General features: G+C 42.0%; 1 protein-coding gene across 4 annotated transcripts in view; it reads left to right on the top strand.

Annotated features, from left to right (window-relative positions):
* The window catches only part of IL4R (interleukin 4 receptor), a 53,547-nt gene extending 42,159 nt beyond the window's left edge, over positions 1–11,388 (top strand). For all 4 annotated transcript variants that reach the window (XM_073648111.1, XM_073648110.1, XM_073648108.1 and 1 more), the window contains 5 exons: positions 1,080–1,227; positions 3,627–3,726; positions 6,669–6,732; positions 8,161–8,207; positions 8,293–11,388. In XM_073648111.1, the coding sequence (XP_073504212.1) occupies positions 1,080–1,227; positions 3,627–3,726; positions 6,669–6,732; positions 8,161–8,207; positions 8,293–9,829 (1,896 nt within the window). In that variant the 3' untranslated portion in view covers positions 9,830–11,388. The remainder of the gene's footprint in view (positions 1–1,079; positions 1,228–3,626; positions 3,727–6,668; positions 6,733–8,160; positions 8,208–8,292) is intronic.
* Positions 11,389–12,232: the final 844 nt, after the last annotated feature.

The raw sequence follows: 12,232 nt of genomic DNA, 5'->3' as shown, positions 1-12,232 counted from the left end.
TGTGGTGCAGGCATGGTTAGCTGTGACTTGAGCAAGGTTAGCTGTGGTGTAGGCGTGGTTAGTTGTGACTTGAGCAGGGTTAGCTGTGGTGCAGGCGTGGTTAGCTGTGACTTGAGCAGGGTTAGCTGTGGTGCAGGCGTGGTTAGCTGTGACTTGAGCAGGGTTAGCTGTGGTGCAGGCGTGGTTAGCTGTGACTTGAGCAGGGTTAGCTGTGGTGTAGGCGTGGTGAGCTGTGACTTGAGCAGGGTTAGCTGTGGTGCAGGCATGGTTAGCTGTGACTTGAGCAAGGTTAGCTGTGGTGTAGGCGTGGTTAGTTGTGACTTGAGCAGGGTTAGCTGTGGTGCAGGCGTGGTTAGCTGTGACTTGAGCAGGGTTAGCTGTGGTGCAGGCGTGGTTAGCTGTGACTTGAGCAGGGTTAGCTGTGGTGCAGGCGTGGTTAGCTGTGACTTGAGCAGGGTTAGCTGTGGTGTAGGCGTGGTGAGCTGTGACTTGAGCAGGGTTAGCTGTGGTGCAGGCGTGGTTATCTTTCTCAGCCCTGCTGCATTGCTAAATCTAAAAAATCTGATAGTGTCAGAACCACTGCACCAAGTAAACTGAGTGATACATCATTGGATTCAGGTTCTCTTTCCCTACATCATGCTGCTCTCAAACAAGGTAGCAAAAATCTACTGACAGATTCACTTTAATGACTCTTTATTAGATGACACCAATTTCCTGCTAGATTAGATTAGATGACACCAATTTCCTGCTACACTGCACCAAACACTCAAAGTGAAGGATACTCACTTCAGGTCACTCTCCGATCTCTTCCCAGATTTCAGCTCCATGAAGGAGGAAGAGATAGATAGACTTGAAAGATAGCTAGCTAGATAGATAAATAGAGATATACAGTAGATAGATAGATAGATAGCAAGCTAGATATATAAATAGATAGCAAGCTAGATAGATAGCTATCTATTATCTATTTAAGTGGTAACTATTTGAAGTCAGGATCTATTTTTGGAAAGACAGCTGTTAAAAGTTTTTACATAACTTTTTGACCACAGCCCCTCTGTAATGTGCTACTTGCATCCTCACAGGAAATAGAACACTTCCTATCACAAGTAGAACCCCGATACACATTCGGTAAGAGGCAGCTGACCCGAGGCGCTGAGTACAGAGTGAGAGTAAGGACAAAATACTCGGAATTCTGGAGTGAATGGAGTCCGGAATTCGTGTTCACAAACAGTAAGGACTTTGAGATCTTTATTTTTTTGAATCTTTGTGATCAGAATAATGGAATCAAGAAAACTTAAGCCCTTAACGACCGCCAATATGCATTAAAACGGCGGCCGTTAAGGGGCCTTATTCCCTCATTGCTGTTTTAAAACATTGCTTCAGTTGTCGTGAAGCACGTGAAGGGTTAATAAACTTCTTGAATGTGGTTTTGAGCACCTTGAGGGGTGCAGTTTTTAGAATGGTGTCACTTTTTGGTATTTTCTGTCATAAAGGCCCCTCAAAGTGACTTCAAATGGTTTTGTAAATTTTGTTAGTCAACTTTTAACCCTTATAACTTCCGAACAAAAAACAATTTTGTTGCAAAAATTGTGCTGATGTAAAGTAGACATGTGGGAAATTTTATTTATGAACTATTTTGTGTGACATATCTCTCTGATTTAAGGGCATAAGAATTCAAAGTTTGAAAATTGCAAAATTTTCACATTTCCGTTTTCTCACAAATAAACGCAAGTCGTATTGAAGAAATTTTACCATAATCATGAAGTACAATATGTCACAAAAAAACAATCTCAGAATCAGGGGGATCAGTTGAAGCGTTCCAGAGTAATTACTTCATAAAGTGACAGTGGTCAGAATGTAAAGCGGCAAAAATGAACTGGCAACAGAATTCTTCAGGTCATTATAGTTACTGTAAATCCCTCTGCCCCCTCCCCAAATATTCAGGACTTTGAAAAAAAATTTGGTTTATGTAGTCATTTTTTAAGATTTTTAATATTTTTGGGGGGCAATGGACCTGTGTGAGGGCTTATTTTTTGTTTGGTGATCTGACTTTTTGCATTGATGCCAATTCGGGGTACATTTGATGTTTTGATCACTTTTTATTTCGGCGCCCAATTAATTTTCTCTTTGCGGGATTTACCATATGGGTAAGACTGCCAACACCTATCATTTGTGGAGGGGGCGCAAATTCTAAGCTCATTTCATAAACCGGTATCAGACCGTCAAAGGGATTAATTTTTTGATATATATTACAATATTTATTTAACAAAGCTCACCTATGTAGTCATGAGTGAATTCTGGTTGCCTTCTGCCATCAGTAGAGAAAGTTTATTGTACACTGTTATATATTGCACTCCTTGATAAAAGAGTATGCAGTAGGCTCTTCTGCTCCCTCTAGTGGTGGCTGCAGACATCTGTGTTTTTGTATGTGTCCACTAATAATTGCCCTTAAAATATACAGTATGTTCATATTTGGACCCCACATTACAGTCTAGAAATATACAGTAGTTTAACTAATAAATTAATATATGTACCAAGAATAATATTGCTTCCCTTAACTTGTAATGATACTGAGTTACAGTCTGTGATTAATCCAGAGCTGCATTCACTAATTCTGCTAGCTCTAAGGGCTCTTAACTGTTATGTAGCCTTGTAGATGAAAGATTAATAGGGCTTCAAAAGATAGGTTTTGTACAAGCTACTATGTTTGTTAGGTTCCAGAGGAACCCTGGCCTTCACCCTTTAAACTTTATAAAGGGATCTGAAGTTACACAGGGCCCTCTGGGTTACAACCACGAAGTAGCTGCTGGCTGGTGGAGCGAGCTGGTAGAGAGGAGGGTCGTCACGCCAGGATGCTACCAGAAGGTCAAAATCAGACAGAATCATGGGGCTGTTAGATAAACAGAAAAGCGAGGCAAAAATCAAGAACTGAACACCAGGAGATACAAGCGCTAGACAAAGCCACAGACCAGGGTAATAACTATAACTGCCAGCTAGAAGTAACTGTGGGGAGTTTAAATAGGGAGTGGTCCTGCCCAAAACTCACAGCAGAGAGCGGATTATAAAGATAATCTGCATCATGTAGTAAGATGTAAACTTCATGTCTGGGCAGGAACAAAAGTCCCAGTGAGACTAATGTAAAACAGGACGGTGGCTGTATCCCCCATCGCTGTCAGCAGTTCGAGCGCGGTGCTGCTAAGTGGCAGAGGTCATGTCGAGGGTTTAGAAAAGGAGGCAACACTAAGACTCTGTGCTGTGAATGTTCTTTGGTGATTTACAACCTGGAAATTGTCCTTTAATCTAAAGTAAAAGTTGGCCCAGACAAGAGTCAGGCGGAGTAGGTCACCTCTACTGCGAAACTGCAAGGAAGGGGGAAGTTCATGGATCAAACCAATTAAAGGTTTTGTCCAAACTGAGGATGATACCATGAGAGGAGGTTTGCGAGTGGATTTCGGTGCATAGTAAACTGTAAAATTGCACTGGTAAACGGGCACTGCTACCCGATATCTGGTCACAGACTGAGTGCGTGAAACGTGAACCCTCAAGGGTGCAGTTTAAATGCAAGCTAACTCTGCTATTTGCAATGGCTGTCCTGAGAAATGACACCATCTAATGTCGTCCACTTACAGATTATGACCTGACCCTAATGGACATAAAGGGGGTCTTCATCTCAGTATCCTGCATCGCTTTAGTGCTGATCACTGTATCCTGCTATGTCGGCATAACCAGGTGAGAGCAAAGGAGAAGTCATTTATGGCTCAATCCTCCAGGCACTGTTAGTAAGTAGTGACTGCAGCTCGTAGACATGTGAACATCTGCTTCATACTGAATGCAAGTCAGTCCGACTCTCAATGACTACACCAGATCTGTACTACCCCATCCACCCTATATAACATACCACTACTACCCCATCCATCCTGTACACCAGACCACTACTACCCCATCCATCCTGTACACCAGACCACTACTACCCCATCCATCCTATATAACATACCACTATTACCCCATCCATCCTGTACACCAGACCACTACTACCCCATCCATCCTATACACGAGACCTCTACTACCCCATCCATTCTGTACACCAGACCACTACTACCCTATCCATCCTGTACACCAGACCACTACTACCCCATCCATCCTATACACGAGACCTCTACTACCCCATCCATCCTGTACACCAGACCACTACTACCCCATCCATCCTGTACACCAGACCACTACTACCCCATCTATCCTGTACACCAGACCTCTACTACCCCATCCATCCTATACACCAGACCTCTACTACCCCATCTCTTCTGTACACCAGACCTCTACTACCCCATCCATCCTATACACCAGACCACTACTACCCTATCTCTCCTGTACACCAGACCACTACTACCCTATCTCTCCTGTACACCAGACCTCTACTACCCCATCCATCCTATACACCAGACCTCTACTACCCCATCCATCCTATACACCAGACCTCTACTACCCCATCCATCCTATACACCCTTACACCAGACCACTACTACCCCATCCACCCTATACACCAGACCACTACTACCCCATCCATCCTGTACACCAGACCTCTACTGCCCCATCCATCCTATACACCAGACCTCTACTGCCCCATCCATCCTATACACCAGACCTCTACTGCCCCATCCATCCTATACACCAGACCTCTACTGCCCCATCCATCCTATACACCAGACCTCTACTACCCCATCCATCCTGTACACCAGACCTCTACTACCCCATCCATCCTGTACACCAGACCTCTACTACCCCATCCATCCTGTACACCAGACCACTACTATCCCATCCATCCTGTACACCAGACCTCTACTACCCCATCCATCCTGTACACCAGACCACTACTACCCCATCCATCCTATACACCAGACCACTACTACCCCATCCATACTATACACCAGACCTCTACTACCCCATCCATCCTGTACACCAGACCTCTACTACCCCATCCATCCATCCTGTACACCAGACCTCTACTACCCCATCCATCCATCCTGTACACCAGACCTCTACTACCCCATCCATCTTATACACCAGACCTCTACTACCCCATCCATCTTATACACCAGACCTCTACTACCCCATCCATCTTATACACCAGACCTCTACTACCCCATCCATCTTATACACCAGACCTCTACTACCCCATCCATCTTATACACCAGACCTCTACTACCCCATCCATCCTATACACCAGACCACTACTATCCCATCTCTCCTTTACACCAGACCACTACTACCCCATCTATCCTGTACACCAAACCACTACTACCCCATCCACCCTATACACCAGACCACTACTACCCCATCCACCCTATACACCAGACCACTACTACCCCATCCATCCTGTACACCAGACCACTACTACCCCATCCATCCTGTACACCAGACCACTACTACCCCATCCATCCTCTACACCAGACCACTACTACCCCATCTCTTCTGTACACCAGACCACTACTACCCCATCCACCCTATACACCAGACCACTACTACCCCATCTCTCCTGTACACCAGACCACTACTACCCCATCCATCCTGTACACCAGACCTCTACTACCCCATCCATCCTATACACTAGACCACTACTATCCCATCTCTCCTTTACACCAGACCACTACTACCCCATTCCATCCTGTACACCAGACCACTACTACCCCATCTATCCTGTACACCAAACCACTACTACCCCATCCACCCTATACACCAGACCACTACTACCCCATCCACCCTATACACCAGACCACTACTACCCCATCCATCCTGTACACCAGACCACTACTACCCCATCCATCCTGTACACCAGACCACTACTACCCCATCCATCCTCTACACCAGACCACTACTACCCCATCTCTCCTGTACACCAGATCACTACTACTCCATCTCCCCTATACACCAGATCACTACTGCCCCATCTCTTCTGTACACCAGACCACTACTACCCCATCCACCCTATACACCAGACCACTACTACCCCATCTCTCCTGTACACCAGACCACTACTACCCCATCCATCCTGTACACCAGACCACTACTACCCCATCCATCCTATACACCAGACCTGTACTGCCCCATCCATCCTATACACCAGACCTCTACTGCCCCATCCATCCTATACACCAGACCACTACTACCCCATCCATCCTGTACACCAGACCACTACTACCCTATCTGGAGTACGATGGACGGCTTACATCCACCAGAAGTTATTTGTTTTTTCTTCAATAAAGTTTCAATTTCCATATTTTCTTTCGCTCTATGGTATTTGCTGCTTAAAGTGGTTGTTCAGGCTTGTGGATAAAGTCTGCAGTAACTCTATGTGACTGCAGAATTTTGAATCCTCACATCGTGTGCAGTGCTTACTGTCAGGGTTCTCCGGCACGATATGTATACTTCTGGCCACATTCGGACTAGACTTGGGTCTAGGCTGAGCACATCTAGTCGGCACATGACCGCATGTATACAAATCACACTGGGGAATCCTGACAGTGCGCACTATGTGAGCTGTGAGGATTCACAAGTCTGCAGTCACATAGAGTGACTGCAGACTTTATCTACAAGCCTGGACAACCCCTTTAATGTAACTGTGTATTATGATTCTGTGTAAATTAAGGCTTTAAATATTTTTATTAAACTTGTAGAATTAAGAAAAATTGGTGGAATAACATCCCAGATCCTGCAAAAAGCAAAGTAGCCAAGGGCAAGGTGAGTGAAGAATAAACAGGAAGTGCACGGCCCGGCGCACAATACTGTTCTTGAGAAGTGAAAGTCTACGTATATCATCATGGCTCTATATATCGTAAATATAATAAAACATGGATGAGACGTACACTGACATATTGGTATCCCTATAGGATTAAACAAGGCCTGCTTAATGAGTTTGCATTATCTAGAGCGTCCACTAATTCTGTGCATTACATTACATGAACCGTCCATTTGTAGTTAATGAGAATTGTAATTCTCTCTTTCTCCTGTGGTGGCGCTGCAGGGAAATTAAACACTTGCTATTGGATTCCACCAGTTGATTGCTGAGAGATGAAGGAAGTAGTGGTCACAGGTCACAAAATGTACATTTTGTGGTAAAAACAACCCTGCTTTATGATTCTGCTCATCAGTACGATTACGGCGGTACCAAATATGTCCAGTATTTTTTATTTTAGCGCTGAAAAAAAAAAAGATGTTTGATAAAAGAAAAATTTGGGGGGGTTGTGTTGCAAGTTTCTGAGAACCGTAAAGTCTTCATTTTTCGGTCGGTGAAGCTGGGTGAGGGCTTATTTTTTGAGGAGGGGATACAGCGTTTTTATTGATACCATTTTGGGATAGATATGACGTTTTGATCGCTTGTTTCAGCATTTTTTTGGTATTGCAGCGACCAAAAAAGAAGTAATTTTGGTGTTCTTGAATTTTTTTGGTTTACGGTCTTTACCGATCGTCTAATTATTTATATATTTTGATAGATCACACTTTTTTGTATGCGACAATTAATACCAGTTGTGTATTTTTTTTATCATCTTTATTTTTTAATGGGGGAAAAGGTGGGTGATTTGAACTTTTTTTTCATATTTTTTATAACTTTTTTTTTAACTTTTCATTGAACTTGTTAGTCCCCTTAGGTAACTGATCAATTATGCTATATACAGCGATGTCACAGTATTGCTGTACATAGTAAAAATCATGGACTACTTTGAAGCCCGGCTACAGTCAGAGTTTCAAGGGAGCTCCGTAATGAAAAGCATGGAGGTCTTCAATAGACCCCCTGCTCTCATAGCAGCAACCCATCGGCAACCCGCTAACAGTGGCATTTAACAATCGCGGAAGGCACTTCACGCCACCCGTGATTGTTGGAGGCAGGCCCTGGCTATAACACACAGCTATCACCAGCCGGGTATGAGACGGGCTCACCCCATGAGCCTGCACCATACACCCGCTTCCAGCTTACACCGTACATGTACAGCGGATATAGTGATGTGATTAAAGAAAGGAGGATCTAGTGGACTAGTATCTAAAATTCGAGACGCTTTGGTAGGTAAGAAGTGGCTTTTTTCACAATACAGGACTAACTTGCCAAAAGAATGTTTTGTTTTGTACTTAGCATTTATTAAATAACATTTTTTTAAAAATTCTATTTTTTAGGAAAATAATTTGAAACCAGTTGGAAAGCCAAGTACCGGAAAATCATGGTAAGTTCTTGGTTTACATCTGGAAATGATATGTAATTGGTGGCTCCTTGTTACCATGTTCCTTACTGTTCTTTCTTTTTACCAGTGGCAATTATTTGAGTCAACTGATGAAGGCACACAAGATGTCCATGCAGGAACCACTCATCAAGGAATATCTGGTCAAAGACTATCCAAACCTCATGGGAAATAGCATGAAAATTATTATTTTTGAACCCGAGAAAGTTGATATTGAATGCTGCCTTCACCTTTTTCCTCGAGAAGATGACAACTTATATCAGGGGGACTCACCTGAAGATAAGGCAGACGTTCCTCTGATGGTCACCGACTTTTCTATCGATAAGATGTTTAGTGATATTCTATGCGACTCATCCATGAAGGTGGACAACTCATTTGGGAGCTTTGGGTGTTCAGTTCTGCGAGACAATTTTCAGAAAACTGAAAGACACCTGCAACTTTCCATGGTCTCCCAAGAATCTGGATATCAAAGTTATGATTCTGATGATTCTCCAGGGGATTTAAAATCAGATAGGCCAAGCTCCCTATACTTTGACCAATCTTCTCTCAAACAAGGAGATTTTTTGCCTTATGCTCCAGTATCCAGCATCGAAGGTGGCTCTCAAGTAGTTAAAGAAGACGTGTTCTTCAATTCTGGCTATAACAGCTTTTCCAGTGCTCTAGCTGAGGTTGGATGCGATATTATGGAAGTAGACAACGTATCACTCTTCTCTCTGGGTACAACATTTCGCCAACCCTATTACTACCATTCCACGCAGAATCCAAAAAGTATTCTCTATTCCAACACAAAATCTCTTCTCACATATGAGGATGGATTTCGACCAACTATGACTCCAACGTCTGAATACAGCGATGGAGCTTCTACTGCTTCTGTGTCTGAAGTTCCAGGATATCAAAGCTTTAACCAAGCCATTCAACAAGGTGATACGCCTAACAGTACCACTTGTCTTGTTTTTGACTCGGGGTACAAGCCATTTGAAAGCCTTACAAGGATGTCTACCTGCAGTTTAGACCTTATCAGTGGCTCGTCTGATAATCTGTACAAAGACTCAGTTCAAAGTAATGAAGATCTTCTACAGGCTGGAACAGTCATTGGTGGGACAGATCCTTGGGACGAGACTCAACATTCTGACTATCACTTAATGGAGTTAAACTTTTATAATAGGAAATATCCATCCTATTCTGAGACTTCAGAAGATGAATACAAGGATTCGGTAAAGAAGACTTCAGGCATTCAATATGGCATGGACAAGACCGTAAATGAAAGTCTTGCCCAAGAAGCTGGTAAACCTTTAGCTTTGACCTTCGACATAAGGAATTTGGCAAACATGCAAGGACTTAAGATGTCACCGGACTTAGAATTTGCTGGTTTTCCTACCAATAATCCTTTTCCTCTGGATAAGGCGCCAATCATTGAGGATCTCTTGGATAAGAAAACTCTTAATATCGACAAAGGTTTGCCAGTGAAATTCGACAACATGTGTTACTTTGTCCCTCTGTATTATTTAAGGGGAGGAGGAAGCAGCCAAAGAAATAGCCATTTGCTAGTACAGCAAAACAGCATGGATGGAGAAGACAATTCATATATGAAGATAGCACTGTGGTAGAAATATGAGAAGCATAAAATATAAAACTAGTTCTGTTATTTACCAGATTTTGTACATATATTTTATATGAGAATTTTAATTGTCAGAGCAGAAGTCAATGGCTTTTAAATTTTGCTTACAGGAGATTAAAAAGGAGTTATCCACTACTTTGTATTATTTTTATAATACGCCCCCGGTGGTCATGAATTTAAAAAAATAATCAATCATACTCAATTACTAGATACACGCCACTTGTATATACTGCTGCCATTGTCCCAAGCCGGTCTCTCGACTTCATTTTTTCTGGCAAGAGGAAACATGTGACCGCTGCAGCTAATCACCCAGAAGAGGGAGGAGAGTATCTCTTCTGATTGGATTGGCTGCAGCAGTCACATTCTATCAGTGGTTGCTGATTGGCTGCAGAGGTCACCTGCTGGCCCCAACTATAGGAGAACGTTAGGAGACCCACAGCAGTGTTGAGTGGTGATGGTCTAGATAATGTGATTTGCGGTAGCAAGTTTTTATTGCTTACTCAGCAGATCAACATGGGCTAGCGGTGAAGGGATGTGGCTCAAAATGCAATATCATTTTGGCACAAGTTATTGCCCCCAAATAAGCCAACTATTGATGCTGTATAAGTGTCTAACAAGATGCATATCATACACCATGAGCTACTGTGATAAATCTGTCACGTCGTCACATGGCCTGCTCTACACTTATGGATATATTAGACCAGATTAGGGCATTTGCCGAAAAAAAAGCAAAAGCAAAGTTCAATTTGTACAGTTTACTACAGTCACTATTAAAACACTATATTATGTATACAGCCCATGTCCTTACACAAAGTATATATGTATACATCTGCTGTATAGTTGTATTGCTAACCTCCAATGTGCTTATAGTCTGCCATCTGGTTGTTCTTCCCTAATTTTAGGAGCATACTAATCCTACCAGGCAGAGCATATATAAGGGCATGGCTACGTCTACGTTCATACGGGTGGTTTATCGGCGCAGGAGAGCAAGGGACCACACACCACTGCTAGCCCACGGGCTAATGTGCACGGGATTATTTTCTACTAGGACCTCAAATCTACGTGTATGTAAATCGCACCCATCAGTCATGCAAAGGATCACACGGAACTGCACATGTAAATCTGCAATTTGCTGACGTGTCCGGTCCATTGACTCGGCTGAACGTTACGTAAAGGGATAAGATACCCGATAATGGCAGATATGGAGAGATGAAGGAGTTGGAGAGGAAGGACTGTTGATGTATACTCACGTACTTGAGCTGCAACTTCCAGGTACGTTAGGAAGAACAGCTCTGGAGCACAAATGGCTGCTCTAACAAGTGACACTGAGCAGAATCACAAAAGATAATCACCGATGAGCAGAAATGTAAAGTTAGTTTTACTGATGTCCATAAAGGCACCATAAAATAATATCTCAATTTAATATTGATACGCAATACATATTTCTGTACAACTTCAAAGTCTAATTTGTCACATGTTGCTTTTTCTGGTACATCTGGAAATATATACTCATGTGTCCTTCAGCAATAAAGTGAAACTTGACAGTCAGTAGTCTCTCCTCTATATACTAATTATAACAATGTGGTAGTGTGTAAATGGGCTCTATGACTTCCTTATATTAACAGCTTGATTATAATTATTAATAAATATTTATTTAAAGGAAAGCAATCATCAGAAAATGACCTAATGAGCATCAGTCTGGAGTAATCGGGCGCCAATGTTTCTAGTCCACGACTGATAGCAGGTGTCTTAAATATCTGGAACTACAATAAACGAAAGAAAATAAAGTAAAAACAATGGCAACACAAACTATTACCACTAGGTGGCAATACAGGTATGTTGACATCACCGAGCAGCAGGCTTTCAGCACATACAGTATAGGGGACTGGTGTAAAGTATTTAATAGGCCCCATACACCCAAGGCGACATATGCTGCTACTGAAATATGGAGAATCTCCGTACTCTACCGTCATGTCCACTGTATTTTTCCTAATTTTTTATTCCTTGTTGTCACTTTAAGCATGCGGAGAATTCGTTTTGTGAATGTAGCCTTACATTTTGAACCTTGTCCACCATTTTTTGTTATTAAGTGTGTATATATATATATATATATATATATATATATATATATATATATATATATATATATATATATATATATTATTTATTTATAAATATATTTATAAATATATATATATATATATTTATAAATATATTTATAAATAGATATATATATATATATATATATATATGTATATTTATATATATTTATATATTATATATATATATATATATCTATATATATCTATATATATATTTATATTTATACTAGATGGTGGCCCGATTCAAACGCATCGGGTATTCTAGAATAGGTATGCGGCCGACGGGGCGC

The sequence above is a fragment of the Phyllobates terribilis genome, unplaced genomic scaffold, assembly GCF_046119375.1.
Source record: "Phyllobates terribilis strain yellow unplaced genomic scaffold, ASM4611937v1 Scaffold_9__5_contigs__length_417890890, whole genome shotgun sequence".
In the NCBI taxonomy this organism is placed as follows: Eukaryota; Metazoa; Chordata; class Amphibia; order Anura; family Dendrobatidae; genus Phyllobates; species Phyllobates terribilis.
The sequence above is the reverse complement of the archived record's forward strand: the minus strand, read 5'-3'. Positions and strand labels throughout refer to the sequence as shown.